The following is an 18,638-nucleotide window of genomic DNA, read 5'->3' as shown; positions in this document are numbered from 1 at the left end:
GCCTTTTCCCACCGCAGGCAGCCCTTCCTGCACCCAGCTGGCTGCCAGTTCCCCTCTGCGCAGTCCCGACCAGTTTCTCTCGCAGCTGCGCGGGGGGAAAAGCTTTGATGCAGCGCTGCAGGTGGCTGCTGCGCCTCAGCCGGGCCTGCAAGCGCAGCGCTGCGGAGCGACGGACGACACACCGGCGCTGCTCTACGCTGCCTGGCAACCCTGAAAGGAGCGAGCGTGCTCGGAGCCGGAGAGAAATCACGCGGACGCCACGAGACCAGCGACGCTTTCCGCGCCGCCCGCAGCAGCACGCTCAGCCGCGGGCGCGCGCTCAGAACGCGAGCCCCCGGGCGCGCGGCCGCCAACCCCTCGCGCCCGCCGCGGCTGCGGGGATTGGCTGCGTGCGGCCCGGCCCCGCCCCGCCCCGCGCCGCGCCGCGCCGGGTGAAAGGGTGTCCGGGAGGGCGGCAGCCATGGCGGCGGTGTTGGTGCTGCGCTACGGTGCGCGGGGCGGCCGCAGGGCGCTGCGAGAGGTGAGAGCGAGAGCGGCCGGGGGTCCCTGGGTCGGCGCTGGGGGTGGTCGGCGTGCTGTCGTGCGAACGCTCGGAGGTCTCCCCTTCTGGCGGGGTTGGGGAAGGGAGGAGAGGGTGATTCCTGTGCTGCTGCGGCGCTGGCAGGCGGCACCCCCACCCCGTGCTTGGGGCTCGGAGCCGGCCGGAGCCTGGCGGGCGGTGCACGGGGCTCGCTGAGCCTTCGGGCTTGGGGACAGCGGGGCGTCCCGTGCTTCTGGCACGGCACCGGTGTGCGGGGATGGGAAGCGGCGATGAGGGTTGAGAGCAGCGTTGGGGGGGTTGGTACCCGAAATCAGAACCCTATGTCTGAAAGCAGTGTCCAGATGCTCCGTGAACTCCAGCCCTGTGCAGCCCGTTCCATGCCCACCGCCCTCTGGTGCACACCCTGACCCTCACCCCCTGCTGCCCTTCCCTGTTGTGTGCTGCTCCCTTCTCCTCCTTCTCTGTCCCTCTGTTACATGCGTGCTCATGAAATCAGAGGGGTAGGACGTAACTGAAATAGCGCTTTAAACGTGGTAAGGATTTCTCTATTATTTTTATTGTGTTATAGTAGAATCGTATCTTGCAGCAAAGGGTTACTGCTTTCTTAAGGTGTTATCTCTTAACCACCCATTGCTCTGGTTAGCTGTGGTTGTTTCAGCTGTCACAGCCCTCTCGTGTTATACTGCTCCTCTTACTTTTCCTGGAAATGCAAGGAGCTTGTTGCACAACTATACTAATGCATTTGGTGAGGACTTTACGTATCTAGAAAGCTGAGGGTGTGGGGTAAGTCTCTCCAGAAATATGACTCCTAAAATATACTGCATGAAGTTATCACGTGCCTTTAGAGATTGTGCAGCTGCATGAGGCTTCTGTGGCAAGGTTTTGGTAGTGAGGGGGTTGTGAGCAGAGCCCAGTGCTGCCCCTTGTCAGAGTACAGCTGGCTCCAGTTGTTCCAAAAGGATCTACTGCTGCCAGAGCTGGACTGTGAGCAATGCTGGGTGTGCTCAGGGAGAGCAGATTAAAGGAAAGGAAAAATTGCTGCACAACAGCAGCTGGGAGAGAGGAATGAAGAATGTGAGAGAACAGTCCTGCAGCCATCCAGGTCAGTGCAGAAGGAGGGCGGGAGGTGCTTCAGGTGCAGAGCAGCACCTCCCTGCAGCCCAGGAGAGGCCCATGGAGCAGCAGGCTGTCCACCTGCAGCCCACCATGCAAAGCAGATCTCCATGTGCAGCCATGGAAAAGCCCGTGGAGCCTGAAGGAAGACATAAACCATGGTGTACATCTGCAAGCCAGAGCTGCAGCCTGAGAAGAGCAGTGTGTAGTGGGGCAGAAGGGCTGGAAATTAGCTTTTAGATCTTGCTGCTCTAGTCAGTTATTAGTAGATAATAAATTACATTAATCTCCTTTACACTGAGTCTGTTTTACCCACGGCAGTAGTATGTGAGTGATCTCCCTGTCCTTATCTGAACCCACATACTTTTTTTCAATCATGCTTTCTCTCTCTGTTCTGTTGGGGAGGGGGAGTGATAGGGAGGTGTGGTGGACCTGAGTGGCCTGTTGGTGTGAAACCATCACAGTGACATAGGTGATTTGTATGGTTGGGTAGCTGAAGTGATTTTTAGCCCTTAATATCTCTGTGTGAAAGTCACCTTCAAGATTTCAGTCACTGGAAAACATTTAATCAGATTTGCATGGGAATTATTAATAGGTTCTTTTATACTTTGCTAACAGGCAAATGTGATATCATTTAAGTCTTCATACTCTGAGCACTTTTTAAAACAAAAATAATACTAATAGGACGAGTAGCTGCTCGCTTGTCCTTGATGACTTCTTCTCTCTTGTGGCAGTCAGTGAGAGACTTGTGGAAAAGTGTGGTGAGGAAACAGGACTGGGGATTTAGCTCATTGCTCTCTTTCTAATCACAGAATCATAGAATGGCCTGGGTTGTAAAGGACCACAATGATCATCTGGCTTCAACCCCCCCCTGCTACGTGCAGGGTCGCCAACCACAGGCTGCCCAGAAATAGTGCCCTAATCTAATGCTTAACACTTCTGTGGCAGATTTTATGCAGAACTAATTCTGTATGGAATATAACTAAAACTTCCTTTTGAGTGCTTTGCATTTCTGAAGCAAGGAAAAAAATCTGATCTTGAAAGAAGGCAGGAGCTACTGCATAAGAATGAGAAATGTCTTTTGATACTTCAGTCTTGAAACTCTAGAGAAAGTTGTAAAAACAAACAAACACAAACATTATAAAAAAGTGCAGGAGAAAGTTGTAAATACAGTGCATTATGAAACCAACAGTGAACTGCTGACATCTGGCTTTTTATCTGCATGGATCAGTTTTCTAGCCCCTGATCTAAATGTACGGGAATGTTGTGGGCTCTGATTAGTTGTCTATCTGTGTACCCTACTGGTTTTTAAGTCATAGAAGTTACCTGTTGTTAACATAAGGGTAAGGAGACAGAGTGGTCACTGGTTTGGGGAAAACAGCACAGCTGTTTGTGGAGTTTGGTGACTGTTTCTAGGATATAAACCACAGACCTTCTAGAGAGAAACTACTCCTGCACTCTGGTTTTACTTACCTTATTTCCAGGAGTAGCTGTTTGAACTTTGCAGGTAAAGCATGCTGTGCTTAGGTAGGACTTATTCTGGATAGAAAGTTAATCTCATTAAAGTTGACATTGATTCAAAAACAAAGCAAAAAAAAAAAAAAGTTCTGAGGTACTATTAATGTGTTCTTATGTTTTCTCTCTCTTGTCTGCAAACTTTGCATTGGTGACTCTTACATCATTGTTACGGTGCTGTAATGTCTTTCACAGCTCTAGCCTTGCTGGAGCTGTTTAAGCTGATGCTGTGAGAAACTGTTCCAACTTACTGCAGCTGTTAGGTCTTGAGCACAAGCCATTGCCTTGCTGCTTCTGTCTCCCTCCAACTTATCCCAGTGCTGCTGTTTGAATATCTAAATGGATAAACAGGACTGAAATCTGGCAAAGAACAGACTTTTCCCACTTCTTGTGAGTATCTTTTCAGCTGGACGTATTCCCTAGTCTGATTCACTATGTGACTGCAAACTTTTGTACTGGCACAAGGGAGAAGGTCCTTGGGTGTAAGAAGTGACTTAGTGTTTAAAAATAGGCTTAGGTGTTGGGAGTTCCCTTCTTTGTAGCTCATGTGCTATGTTGGCAAATGTGGAGATGTTTCCTCTCTCCCTCCTGGAATGGCCATGATCCTCAGGCTTTGTAGGCTTAATTGTACATGTAATGCAATGGACATCACTGAACCTTGTACTGTATTTTTGTTTGTAGTTGGCTTCAGGAGGGTCTGCTTAGCTGCTTGGTGATATCTGAGAGACTACAAAAGAGGGAAAGTACTTGAGGGGTGTGGGGGGGAAGAATATTCTTATGGTTGCTTTCCTGTTTAAAAAAAATATGAACTGTATTAATGCTGAGCTACAGTTTCCACTCTTACAGATTAAAATTCTTGTAGATGTAAAAGTACCTGCTTTCTGTAAGTTGGATACACACGCAATTATTTTAGAACTGGTTCAGATCTGAACAAAGTTTTGCTGTTGTGTAACTAACAACTAAAGCAGGGTGCTTTTCCAAAATAAATGCAGTGCATGGTGTTAGTATTGTATGGGGCAAAGCTTTGGTAGCAGTAGCGGCTGCAGGGAGCTGCTGCTCTGCACTTGGAGCAATTCTTGCTCTCTTCCTGCACTGACCTCAATGGCTGCAGGGCTGTTCTCTTGCATTTCTTGCTCCTCTCTCCCAGCTGCTGTTGTGTAGCAGTTTTTCCCCCTCTCATATTTGTTCTCCTAGAGGCACAACCAGTTGCTCACGGCTCAGCTCTGCTGGTGGCAGGTCCCTTTTGGAGCAGCTGGAGCTGACTCTGCTTACCAAAAAGAGTAGATTCAGTAGAGGTGGGAAGCTCAAAGTCAAATTTGTAAGTTCAGAGTTGAGCTCTTGTAAATAAGTAACAGTAGTCTGTTTGTGGACTTTAAAGAGCTGAAACATTTATCAAATGGAGGTAACAAGCTAAGGCAGTATTAGATTCTACCAGATTAATCAATTGAGTGGTGCTGGTTTCACAGGACATGAAAAGGTCACTAGGTCAAGCTGAGCCAGATATCAGAGTTAATATAAAATATTCTGTTAACCTTTGTTTTTCTTTTTTTTTTTTCCCCTTATGTCATTTGTAAAATAGACATGCATACTCACTTGCTATCTTTAGGTTGTAGTAATCACTAGTTTGGAAGCCCTATGAGTAGCATCAGATAAAATATGCTACAGTGTGTTTTCATCTTGACTTTCCCTATGAGTTGACCATAGGGATCTGGAAGAAAATAGCTTTTGTGAGCTGGATTAAGGCTTGAGTTCTGAGATCTATAGTTTTTTTTTTTCCCCAGTGCCTTGGCTAACACGGAATTGAGTAGTTTTCATTCCTCATTTGGTAGAGAGAAGTGGGCACACCCAAGCTAATAGTGAATAAGCTAAGTAACCAGGAATTGTGCATTAGAGATCAGTGATAGCTGTGGAAATCCATTTGAGGAGTGGCTCAATCTCTGTGGTGCCAGGGGAAGGTATAGTTAGGAGTCAAGGTAGGTTTGGATATAGCTGCTGTGATCTCCAGTTGCTCCAATGTGGTGGTAGATGCAGTAAGTTTCTCTAGAAGTGTACCTACTGTTTGCTCATAATCCTCCTGCAAAATGAAGTGACAGATGTCAGCAGTGAAGTTGTGCCTGACTTTTCTTATAATGCTTGAGTGCTTGCCAGAACGTGGGAAACAGATCTAAGCTCCCTTCATCTGGAAGGGATTAAAATCCACCCGTTCTTCCCTGGTGAGTGTTTCAACCCGACCATGTTCTGCTTTGGAGGTGGAGTTTTTGGGAAGGTTCTATCTGGATCCTTCCTTCTATACTTGTCTGAGGTGCAGTTGAGGTTCCTATTCAACAGATAATTAGTTAAAACTGCTAAACAAAACATCTAGGACATTGGGCAACAAAACCTAGAAGTCCTGTGAAAGGAATAGAGAGATATGGTGTTCAGGAACTTGTTTAACAGGTTACTGATATGGTCTAAATCTCGTGCCAGAAGAGTGGTTGAGCAGTCAAAGTAACATGAGATATAAGAGTGCAACTGAGATCTATATATAATGGTGTGTCCTGTATGACTAACTCCAGGCTACTTGTGGTGCTACAGGCACCCTGTTAATAGGGTCTTGGATTAGGGAGACTCACCTGCTTAACTGCATGTATGCCCTGGAGGTTCAGAGAATATAGTCTGGAAACTGTCCTTGCTTTTCCCTCTAATGGGAGTTAGGTAACAGTAGTCCCTGAAGGTGCAACTGGCATAATGGCCAGCTGATAGTTGTGGTTGCAGCTGGCAGAATTCTGATCCTAAAGGTATTTTCCCTCTTTATTGCCTGAAGCAGCTTGTACTGTCATATCCTCAGATGAAGAAGTGTAGAATTGTAGGTAGTTGATGGTGTAGCTAGATAATGGGATCAGCTGGAAATGCTCTTGGTGGGGATGGGCTGATGCTGTTGCAATGTGGGAGAGGTGTAGCTGTGGAAAAATAAGGAAATGTGAGCCTAGAGAAAATGTTTTTCTTCCTTAGACCACTGTCATCATGGGACTGTGGTGGGAAAGACTGGGAGCCAAACTTGCTTCTCAAGTCTGTTGTTCTTTTGATAGCAGTTCTGGCCTAGTCCATTGCCTGCTGTAAACTTAATAACTCTAGCGATGAGGGCTTCTCCCCACCCCCTCTGTGTACAAATACATGTTTGTGTTCTTAAAGAACTTATTGGTAAGTATTCCTTGAAACAAGAAGGAAATATGAGGTCACAAGTTTGTTAGAAATCATTTATGGTCTGAAGAATAATTTCTGTCTAGGGCTTCTGAGCTGTCCTTAGCTACTATTTATTGTGTGGGGAGGCAGATCCTTGCCAGCTTCCATCCATGTTGTGGGGGAGTGGAAGGAGGGGTAGGGAATGATATGGAAGATTTTCCTCAAGATGTCAGTATATGAACTGTTTCTGTCTTGCTGGAATATTGTAGCGGGAGAAAAAAACGTGTAACTCCCTCTCTCTTCTGTAGTGTGAAACGCTTTGTTCAAGACGGTGCCTTAAAACATCACATAAGCTGTATTCTGCTGTGTATGATCCAAATGAAAAGGTAAGTAGTACAGTGCATGTTTTCTCTTTGATTTTTTTACTGTAATGTTGGCATTTAACTTTCAAAGCTCTTCTCTGTGTTGCTTCTAACAATGGCAGTTCTGGTATAACCCCTTTACAGCCATTGAATTGCAGTCACTGAATTACTAAATGTCAGTGTAGTGTATCTACTGAGATCAGGTACTGTCTCATGTGCGTAACTTAAAAGGTTGGAGAAGTGGTTAAGAGCTTGGGGAAGTTGCATATTAACTGGAACATGTTTTCCTTTTGACAGAGCTATTCTTAATGTTGTACATGCTGTAGGAGGTATAGGCAAAAACCACCATGGTGTGTACATGTAAATATGTTCATGTAGATACAGAAAATGCAGTACTAGTAGCGTGTTTGTTAGATGGTCAGATGCACTTTGTCCAAGTTGAACTTGTTACTCGCGTGAGAGTGAAAACTTCAGAGCTTGGATGAAGGTGGATGTATGAGGTTTGCAGGGAGTGCTAAATCAGCATCTTGGATGAGGCTGCTGGTTTTGTCTGAGTTCTCTGTCAGACTTGCTGACAGACTGATGCAGTAGCAATCTCAGCTTACAGTTGCTAGCCAAAGAAAACTTTTCCTGTGGGCGGCTGTCTTTGTATAGCTGCTGAAGTAACACACTTGAAAAAATAGTGTGGTTGGAGGTGTGCTCTTACTGAAGGGCACAAATGCCAGCATTTCTGCATGGACTTGCCTGTATCTACCAGCATAGGTGCAATTAATTAGGACTGAAACAGTATTAGAAAACAGAAATACCAGTGTGTAATTAGAACTGTGGCTAACAGGAAAAAATTCTCAGGAAAATTCTCCTGAAGTAATTAACTAAATGCTTCCTGTATTCTCAAAGTCTTTACTTAATCAAGGTTCTATTCCTTTCCTATAGGCGTGATTACATTGAGACAAGGTAATCACGTCTTTGATTTCTCTTAACTAAAAGCTGCATCACTCCAGACAGTGGTTTCCACGAGTAGCTCAAGGTCTTTTCTGCCTTCTCCCCTCAGCGTTGCTGTTTTTGTAACGAATGGATTTCTAGTATCAGATTTTTGCATACTAATTAGCGGAAATTACATAAAGAAGTGCTGCATGCTATTTGAGCAGCATGTGAGTAAAACTTTTTTAATTGCTGGACTTATTTCTGCTGTTAACAAGATCTAAGAGTGCAGTTTCTTCTTGTTAGTATTCATATTGCAGAATTGGAAAATTAAATGACAGATATTCCTAACATCCTAATACTGAAAGTCTAGTTTTGCTCTGTGAGCATACTTGGTTAATAAAATAACTGTTACACCAAGAAGGTGTCTAGTCTGGATCAGGCTCTTAGCAACCTGATCTAGCTGTGAATGTCCCTGTTCCTTGCAGGGGAGTTGGACTAAGTGACCTTTAAAAGTCTCTTCCAACTCTGACAATTCTGTGGAAAACTAAATTGAAGTATTTGAGTTGTTATACTCCTTACTAAGTATTGGCAGTTGTTTTTTTTTTAAAAACTTCCCTTCAAGTCTATGTCTAAGGGTTTTGGGTTCCTAGCATGCTGAAGTTTAAATTCAGGAACCATTTGTGTTTTTGCAATGTTTGTACCTCTGATAATTGACTTAGATCACAAACATTCTTAAGCTATCTTCTACATAGGGTGCAAATGTGTCTGAGTGCTTAGCAGAGATGTGCATGCCTTGGCAGATCTGGCTGAGTTTACCATGCAAGCTTGCTGCAGCTCTTAATTTCTGTATGCTGTTACCATGTGGTAATATTCTGGAACTAGCTCAGCCTTGACTTTGAAGAAATATAATAAATTTGGTCAAGTGTACCTTGTGTACATCTGTTTGTTCCACCCTAGTCTGACAGTGGAAATACCTGTGGTGGCATTACAGTTCCTTTCTCCGCTCTTCCTACCCTTTCCACAAACCTGATGATTGTAGGGATAACAAACAGTTTCACTGCTGCACTGGCAATGCTCCCTTTTCCCCTAGATGATATGGGAAACAGCTGTTTTATGTAGGGGAGGGAGAGCAGCTATCAAATGTCTTGGGGTATAGTTAGATAAAACTGATCTGGAGCAATTGCGGGCTGCCCACAAAGGGGAGGAGCCTGCTGGCTTTCTGTCCTGTTTGTGATTTGGAGTTCAGGAGGCAGAGTAGGGCTGTTTGGTTCGTGTACTGACCTGGTGCATCCTGAAGCTTCATCATTGCCACATCTGATGTAGGACAAGCAGTGAGGTGAGTGTGCAGGGCAGGATTGTCCCTTCTGATGACGGTCTGTGTTTTGATACTGAACTGCCTTGATTGGAAATGAACCTGTATAGCAGCAATAGTGCTTACAGTCAGGACTGAGGTTTCTACATGGAGCTCCTCTTGAGTTTCTTAATGGAAATTTTTTGTTTAGGATACAAGGCTGATTGTCTTCTGACAGCTTGTTATCCCCTTCTTCAGTGCTCTTATCATGCCTCTAAGATGTATTTACAGCATCAAGTGCAGTGGACTGTGAAAGGTGACAGTGAATTTCACATGCCTACTAAAGTGTGACTTGCTGTTTCATGCACTTTGGTTGCTGCTTAATACTGAGTGTGTAATGATGTCATGATGGCAGTACAGGAGTTTGCCAGGCTCCTCACATGACTTAGCCATAATGGGGATCAAGGCCTTTACCAACTCAGCAAGAGCTGGGAGGGACCATGTGGAGGTCCTTATGTGTTTGAGGTCTTGGGAGGAGAAGCAGATCCCTGGGAAGCTTGCCTCCTTTGAGTATCTTGTGTGCATCCAATATGTGCAAATTGAACACTTCTGAGAGCTAAGGCTGCTGTTTGGCAGTGCTTGTGAATGCCTCTTCCGTGGACTTGATTGTTTCCTACAGCTTTTGTAGTGTTCTAATTTCTGTACTGTGCATGGTAAGGAAATCCAGGGCATGGCGATGTGGTGATGTGAATAGTCAACACCTTTCTATTTGTTCTGAGCCTGTGTATGTACTCGTACATATTAGGATAGCATACTCTGCGTGCTATATTATTACTGATAGATCAGCAGAACCCTTTTAAACTAGGTGAACTCAGAGTTGCAGGCTTCTGGGTAAACCAGTGTTTATTGGAAGTGGAGGTGAAATGAATGTGCATTTCTGAAGGGAGGGAGACTTGTAATGTGTTCATCTCTCAAAGTCCTTATTGTTCTTTTCCCTTCAGACTTTTGAAAAGCTCCTTATTGCCAACAGAGGAGAGATTGCATGCCGAGTAAGTATGTAATCCTAAGTTTTTTCTTTATGTAGTTTATTCTTAAGCTATTTATGTTTTGAATATTGATAGCTTTCGTTTTTTGTGTGGTAGGTCATCAAAACATGCAAGAAGATGGGGATTAAAACTGTTGCCATACACAGTGACGTTGATGCCAATGCTGTAAGTACTGCTTGAATGCAAACAATAGATAGGGTTCAAGATGACTTGCAATTATTAAGCAACAAACCTTCATATAATGTAATGGTAGGCATGTTTGATGTTTTGAAGCATCTTTGCATATGCCCTCTTCCTTCATATGTTTAAGAGGTACTGTGTTGGGGATGGATTGGGCAGTATTTAGCAGTATGTGGTGTGAACTCTCTGGTGTTTTGTTCATTATAGATGTTATTTTGCTCTTTGTTCTCTCCCTGAATTGAGGCATACAGTAACACCTGATAGGTAGTTGCTCTGTGCAGCAAGAGTGGCGGTTAAACCAAAGCTTTGTTTTGCTAATGAGCACCAAGGGTAATTAAAAATGGTTTACAGGAGATAGAGAATTGAGTATGAATGGTTCCTTTACCTGTTACCTTCAGCTTATGCTTTCTGCTTGCCAGAGGAATGCTCTCTCCTACCAGATAGCTACCAAGCATGCCAGAGCTGTTACATTTGACACAGATATTGAGGTGTATTCATCAGTGTGTCAGGGAAGCAGTAAAATGGCTCTCTAGACAGGGAATATACTTGTCTAGATGCTTACCCTTTTTTAGGTCTTGTAGTCTTCTACGCAGTTATTTTAAAATATTTTAATTCAGTTATAGCATACAGCAGCAAGTATGTTCATACTTGTGTAGTCTTGTTGACTGTAGAGGACATTTTATTACTCTTTGCCTGCAGGAACTGCAACAGGAGAAAGTACTAGAGGTTTTGAATTGCTTATTGGGATTGGGAGCTGAAAACCAATGTTATAATTTAATGGGAGAGGTCCCTAGGCAAGATGAAAGGAAAAAAATGTGAATTTTATGCATGGCAGGACTTAAGTTTGTCAGCACTTGAAAAACTGAAGCATGAGTCGTGGAATTTATGATAGTTTAGTTAGGAGAACTTTGTTTTCAGATTTGAGAGATGAGAACTGTTGAAAATTTTGGACTCTGACACAGCTGTTATCTAAGTTATTTTGCTTGGTTCAAATAAATAGGTTGTGGGTATAATAATGGTCTGAAACTAGATTATTCTCAGATGAGTCAAATGAATTTCTGTGCCAAGTAATAGGTGTTGGAGAATAATACTTGCTCTGGATTTTAACTGGTAGCCACAACTAGGAGCATGCGGTAGCTTGTGGATTGAGAAATGATTTCTTAATAGATGGGTGTCAGGCATTATAAATTCTCATTCTTCTGGAAGCCAGGGATTAAGTGGAAATAAATACAAACTACTCATAATACCTATGATCCTTCTGGTAAGACAGAAGCGGGCTAATGTGTACTTCTATTTCATCTTATCCAAATAGCAGATAGCATATATATAAATGGATCTGCTGTTTAGCAGTGTTGCATAGCCTTGTTTGTTGGAATGAATTCTGAAAATAGACTAAAAACTTCTTTTAAAAAGAGAGCATGTTCTGTCACCAGATTTAAAAAATGAATTGGTCTTTCCAGTGCATCTGGTTGGCTTTGTTTTTATTGTATGGGTACTGCTATGAACTGGAGAGTATGTTAAAACTTGAAAGTAATACATAAAGACTGAGATGGAAGATTATAATGAGGGAATAAGAATGACAGAAAAAGTACAGCTGAAGACCTTACAGAAGGGAGTACCAGTGATGTGTTACAAAGAACTGAAAATATAATAGCTATTCTGCTTCAATCTGCTGTGCCATCTTAGCTTTTAATGTATACATGTGGGGTGTTTAATTCATAATGGTTCATAAGAGAAAGTAAATTCTATCTCAGAAATTCAGTAAGGTATTCAGAACAGTTCATAATGTTAATATGTGGAGTGAAATGCTGGCACTTTGAGTTTATGGACAAAGATAATGCTAGCAATTCTATGAGGGTTAAGTATTGCCTGCTTAGCTTCTTTGGATCCTTACTTAGGCCAACAAATTGAGCTGTGCAACTTATGGATTAGCTGGGTGCATTGAAGGAGCTTTCAGTACTTAAGGAAAGTGAGAGAGGTTGTTTAAAACACTGTTCTGACTGATTAAAACATGGTAGTAATACAGATACTGTTTACTTAAGTGTTTTTTGGTCTAACTGTATGAGAGCTACTCCAAAACTAATGCCTTCTATTTTATTATGTTGGCCCATAATGTCAGAAGTGGATGTTAGATAACAGTAGAGACTGAGCCTTCCCATCAATATTCCATTCTGTTTTGTTGTTGTGTGACCGATGGCAATGTAGGGGGCAGTCTGACAGGGAAGTGCATGTGAAGCAAAGGGGTGTCATTGAATTCCTCAATGCAGAAAAAGTGGCGCCCTCTGACATTCATTGATGCTTACTGAATGGTTATGGAGGCCAACCAGTGGATGTAAGCACAACGAGATGGTGGATGGTGCATTTCAGCAGTGATGGCAGCAGTGGGTCACTTCTGCTGGTGCAGATCTTTATGAGCATGGCATGCAGGCTGTTGTTCATTGCTAACAAAAATGCATACTTAATATTGAAAAATATTAATGACTAGGATATCTCCAGTCATTCTCTGTTGTTGTGAATGACCTGGCTGTTGCAGAGATGTGTGTGATGGCCAGTTGGGATAGATGAGTCCAGAGACCAGATTGTTTGACCGTGTTACTTATCATAAAGTAGTGACAAGCTTGGCTTGACATACCTGCTGATGCAATCTGAACAGAAATAATGTAACTACTTGGTTGAACCAGCAGTGGCAAGGTGTCAAGCTGAAATCAGATTTGGCAGCTAATACAACCTGCCGAATGAATTTATAGGAGGAAAATGTTTGCTTAGTGGTGAGATTCTGTAAAAGAGTTGTGAATCTGCTCTTTTGTTTTTTTTTTTTTGCTCGACAGAATTAAGCCAGACTTCTCTCAGTCCTCCAATAGGCTTCTATCATTCCTCCAAGACTTGTGTTGCAAAGGCAAGGAATGTCACAGACAGTTGCTTTAATGGTGATAATCACTGGAACAAAGGCAGAAATAAATGTAAAGGTTCAATTACCAGCCCATCCTAAAGTTATTTGTCTTTACTAAGAATAGTGGGACCTGATTTCAAGTGATGAGTGATCAAGTGATACAGGGACTGTTCACAAAAATGTTTTTTAATGAAGTGTTCAGAAACATAATGATTTGAAGTAACTTCCTGTTTAGAAGGTAGAGCAACCTCTGAGATGCAGATAAAACCCCTTATTACCTTACCTGTGTAGCTACTTACTGAAATGTGGGTAGTCTGATATTCTTGGTGCCAATTCTCTTGTACAAGTAACTTTAAAAGGAAGGCAAGTTAGTCTTCTGCATCTTTCTGGCTTTCCTTTCTGTCATTCTGGTTGAAAACAACTGAAGTTGAAGTACTGCAGCTTTAGTGTGCCTCTATAGAGAGGAAAAACTCACAAAAACAAAGAAATCCAAAACACAAATCATCTGGCAATTCAAGGTCTTCAATAGCATCTTCTAGTTTATTCCCTTATCCAGTGTCATATGCTTAAATGATTCTAGTAGATACTTTCATTGGTGTCTGTGTAGAAATAATATACTTAGCTGTAAAAGTGTTGATTTCTTTGAGTAATTTGCTAATGAACTTTTACTCTGAAAGCTTCACTCTAAAAGACTTCTTGGAGTTCTTCCATTTAATATGCAATTAAAATGTTTTAGTGTACAAACTGTCAGATATCTTTGTAGAGTTCAGTGTTAAGAGATGGTGGGAATAGCTGAAATATATACATGCTTTGAGTGAAACTACTTTTGTTACTCTCCAGATTTGGTTGCTTAGAACAAAGGCAAAAGTTTTGTGTGCTGTTAAAGCAGTATTCATTTTGATATCCCAAATGTACATATTAATAGAAGGTAACTAGGCTAGGAAAGCACATGAGAATTTTGACCCCAAGGAATTAAAACTGTGGCAACTCCTGAGCAGAAAGCAGCAGAAAGGACTGTTCTAAATTGGGAATATGGCAAAAATTGAGCAGCCTGCTGAGAGCCAGCTAATGCTTATTTGAGGTAGGGAAATAAAGAATAAAATACTGTCTGGTCCACTTTAATAAAAAAAAAAGCAAAAAATCTGAAGTATTCCTATGGGCTAAAAACAAGAATTGTTATGGTGATAGGACAGCAACATTAAAGCTTAAAAGGATATAAGTGGATATAAGTGACATCAGGGGTTTGCGAGTTATTGTGCATGAATGTGAAATTGTAGGTAGCTGGAAATGATATTAAATAGGCAGTGTAAATGTAATCCAATCCCAAGGGATGTGAATGAGCAGAAAGATGATTTTTGGTGTTATTTATGCTGTAGAAAAGAAGTTGCTGCTTTAACAAATGTCCTGAAGTAAAATCAGTGTGGTTTAGGGGAGAGCAATCTGGCAAGATGACTATTGAGACACTGAGAGAACAAAGTTGCCCATGAGGTGCTGTATATGTTCAGGAAAGTAGGTTGCAATTTGTGCATTTTAGAGTCTTGACAATCTTGGTTAATACTTTTTGTTTCATGATGTTTTGGCGAAGAGCGGAAAAGAAGCTGACAAACTGTGCAAAATGCTACTCTTTCTTCGGAGTTCAAATTGTGAAGCATTAATTCTTTATACTTGGATAGGTAAGGACCAATAGAATCTGGACATTTGAATTTAATGCAAACATCTGGGATTATTTTTTGGGGTGAGAAAACAAGCAAAGAATTTTCAGTGAAAAAAGAGTAATCGTATGTACTTTTTTCCCCCTGAACTGATTGGAATAGAGGGTTAAGATGAAAGAGCCTCCTCAACCATAAATGTAACACTGATGGTGCAAACATTGTCGAGGAAAGCTAGAGAACTATTGTAGTGCCTAATGTAATCAGCTAAAAGTATGATAAATGAAGAACAGGCTTTCACTAATTGGATCTGAACAAAAGAAGGTATAGCATAAAGCAGTGAATGAGATATAATTTTATTTGGCATTTTTTAACACAGCAGGGATTCTATAGCCATATGAAGCAATGAACTATAAATGACTGAAAAAATCCCATGGGAAAGTAATGTAAACTACTAAAACTTCATGGAGTACTGGGCAGCTGGTTTTGCTCCTTGAATGCAGTTTTTCTATCACTCACTAGGCTTCAGGTGTTAGAGATGTTTGTGCTTATGGTCTTTTAGTATGCTGAGTGTTTAACTTTTGAGAAATACCTTATTCTGCTGGATAGTATAAAGGCAGAAATGATGCAAATGCTTTTACTGATGCAAAATTAATTGCACAGTATTCATCTGTTCACATGAAATCTTGGTCTTTGAAGGGAAACGGGGGGAAAATCCAAGGATGTATGAACTGAAGATTTATAATGCAAACTTATGTTTTTTTTTAAGCTCGAACTCTGCAGCCCTATTTCAGAAGGAAGTAGAGAGGAAGCTTCTTTAGGGGAAATGCAAAGTTGATTAAGTTTGTAAGTTGCTATAGCAAGTCTGTATTGAGCAGAATGAATTTGGGTGAACAAGCTGAGCTTTTGACTTAAACGATAAAAACATAACTTTGAAGATTTTTTTTTTCCCCTACAGCTTAACAGGATGTTATCAGTTCTTTGTTCTCAAGAAATGTAGTTGGCAAAAATAAATATTATAGGGGGGATGCGGATTGTATTAATCTAAAACAAAAAAACATATTGAAAAACAAGTTTATCTGAAACTTAGAAGTTTTCATTGCTTGTAGCTAACTGCCATACAGAGGTTTCACAGAGTAGATGAACACTGACTTTTTTGTTCTTGATTGCATATTTACAGAGGCAAAACTTCAGTCTGTCATCTGCTACAAAAATGGTGATTCAAGCATTTTAGAATCATAGAATCACAAGATGACTTGGGCTGGAGGGGACCTTAAAGATCATCTAGTTCCAACCCCCTGCTGTGGAGGGGTGTTGACAGCTCATTGCCTCCCAATGGCACTTTGTTTGTGCTCAGATAACCTGAAGAGAGATCTAGTTCAAGTACCTATAGGAAAAGAAAATGCTAATATTTTGTCTTGTTTAAGAATATGTTTTCCAGACTGATGTCTGAAGTGTACAAAGGGGGCTCTTTGCTCCCATGTACTGTATCTGGAGCAATCAATTCTTAATAAGTGGTGCAGCATAGGAGTGTGCCAGGACATGCAAAGGGAGCACTAGGGTCAGGTTTGTGGTTGGTGTTCTGCTCATTCTTCAATATTTGTCTTATGTTATGGCTAAACCATACGAAGTAAAGTCAATTGTCTTCAAAGATAAGACAGCATGCTGCTTGTTTCTCTACAAGAGATGGTGGAAATGTCAATTATTCTGTCCCCCTTGCCTTACTGAGTTAAATAACCAACACTTGCATAAGGCTTGAGATGTTGGTGTTGATCTTCCTGTGAATACTCTCTCTGTGGGAGGAGCATACTTTCATTCAAAACTGTGTCTTGCCTGCCAAGCACTGACTGCTTTTTCTTTTAAAACTGTGCCATAACTTCAAAGTGAATGAGTGGAAGATGCTGCTGATAACAAAATACTCCATTTTTGTTGGCTTGTAGGAGAAATTTAAGCTTCTAAAATTTCAGAATTTAGCAGAGCTCACCAGAGCTCTAAGGTCATAAAGTTTCAGGCAGTTCTTCAAAGACTGACTATGCATTTTAGTTGGTGATAGGATGACATAAAATGTGTATGACCTTTGGAATAAGGACAAACTCACATTCCTTTTGTGTCATTTGATGGCTAAGATGAAGTGTTACTTGGATTGGATTTTGGATGAAGGTGTCTCTCTGTGCAGAGAGAAGGCTACAGAGCAGAAAGCTTTAGGCATCATGCTGCACACCTTTTGGGATACTCCTTGGAGGTGGGAAGTGTGTATTGGAAGGAGGGAGTTGAACCGAAATCACCTGGCCTTTGTGAAGAATTATTATGAAATTCCTTATATGAAGGACCAATATACAGATTAATTTTAATTTCTCAGCATAAAGCTCATTTGGAGGAAATGGTTGGTCATAGGATGATAAGATGCTGGAATTTGGTCATAAGCTAGCTGTGATTTGAATGCCCAGATATCTCCACAGCAGTAAACTGTATCTGTGTTTCTGTGGGTACTGATATCTGCCTAGAGTGAAGTGATTGATCTGTATACGGTGTCCTTGTTGTCTGCATCTTAGCTGTTATGGATTAGGTCCAGTTTGGTACTACTGACTTTGTGCCCATTAGTGGTGGTGTGATGTTTTTGCTGAACTGTATATTTTAAGTTTTGCCTGGAAGATAATCTTATAGCTGTCCTCACACTCAAGACTTGTACTTAAATGCTGATGTATGCTTGCCTGAAGCTGCTGTAGTTGCTAGCTTCCATGGTTTTGCCTTTCTGGGCATTTTTCTGACCTTGTGCTGCTTCAGTGCTTTGAATGTACCAGACACCTTATTTGTCAAGTTAATGTTTTCTTCTGATTTAGTATGCTAAAATATTTCAGTAGAATGTCTGATAGATGCTGGAGCCTTTTATTGGAAGGAAGATAAGTTTGGAGTAGGTCAGCCATCAGTTAAGCTGACTTTTGCTGCTGTGCTGGCTGCAGGACTCTCTCCTGTTTGGAGAGATGTACCTCAGCCTTAGAGTCCTGGCAAACAGGCTGGGTAGGGCTGAAGCCACTAGACTTCTCAGCTTTGGGAATGTATGGCTTTTTTTTTTTGTTGGGGAATGAAGAAGCAGCAAGCAGCTCCTTCCTTTATAACCAGTGTGGCTTGATGACACTGCTTGAAACTGGCAGTTCTGGATCAATGGCTCCTGCTGCCATAATGCTGGCTCAGACCTACTGCTGATTACAATGAATTGCTGTCCAAAAGTCTATTGGTGTGTACCTGTTCTTGTCTATTTTGTTTGTGCTGATCCTTAGTTCTTTCCAGAGATGGTGGTGGCAAGTGCAGTGCTTTTATATTTTATTTTTTAAATTAAGATAAACAGTGTCAGCTTGACCAAAATAGCTACACTGTGTTCCTTTCTGAGAGAGGTGTGATGTTCTGCCTCACCTCCTTGGAGATGAGAAGAAAAGGTCCTTGGAGCCCCCCCTCCTTTTGAGGCTCTTTGAAGTGTCCTGTCTCTTTTCTGTTGTCTTCCTTCACCTAGGTCTTCAGCAGCAACTTTTTCACTGTGCTGATTCACTTCTGCTGCTTCTGTGGTTTATATTGTCCCTGCTGTGCTATTTGCTATCAGCTGCGGTTGTGTGCATTCAAGTGTGATCTCTTTCCAAGTGCTACACATGAGCAATGCTGTTTAGTAATCTTATTTCTTATCTGTGTGGGTGTAATAACTAGTTAGCAGGCCTTGGGCTGAATTTGCCTTTACTATTAGGACTCACAGGCATAGATAAACCCAAGGGAGTATTTGTGAATAGTTTTCAGAAGCGCTTGGGAAATAGCTGCTATGAAATTACACTGTATACAAAGAATAATTCTTTCCCATTCTTCCCTTTCTATCTCCTGTGTACCTGACATTTCTGTTGGCACCAATATATGTGCAGTCTTTTTGGTAAGTGGATCCAGGCTGCTCATCTGGCCCAAAAGAGTGCAAAGAAAAGAAATGC

General features: G+C 41.9%; 1 protein-coding gene across 1 annotated transcript in view; it reads left to right on the top strand.

The window, feature by feature from the left end:
* The first annotated feature begins 403 nt into the window (after positions 1 to 403).
* Positions 404 to 18,638, top strand: part of PCCA (propionyl-CoA carboxylase subunit alpha) — a 269,574-nt gene continuing 251,339 nt past the window's right edge. The window contains exons 1-4 of the mRNA XM_031613718.2: positions 404 to 520; positions 6,640 to 6,717; positions 9,910 to 9,957; positions 10,051 to 10,119. Coding sequence (XP_031469578.1) covers positions 461 to 520; positions 6,640 to 6,717; positions 9,910 to 9,957; positions 10,051 to 10,119 — 255 coding nt within the window. The 5' untranslated portion in view covers positions 404 to 460. The remainder of the gene's footprint in view (positions 521 to 6,639; positions 6,718 to 9,909; positions 9,958 to 10,050; positions 10,120 to 18,638) is intronic.

Source organism: Phasianus colchicus, chromosome 1, assembly GCF_987193195.1.
Source record: "Phasianus colchicus chromosome 1, bPhaCol1.hap1.1, whole genome shotgun sequence".
Lineage (NCBI taxonomy): Eukaryota > Metazoa > Chordata > Aves > Galliformes > Phasianidae > Phasianus > Phasianus colchicus.
The sequence above is the reverse complement of the archived record's forward strand: the minus strand, read 5'-3'. Positions and strand labels throughout refer to the sequence as shown.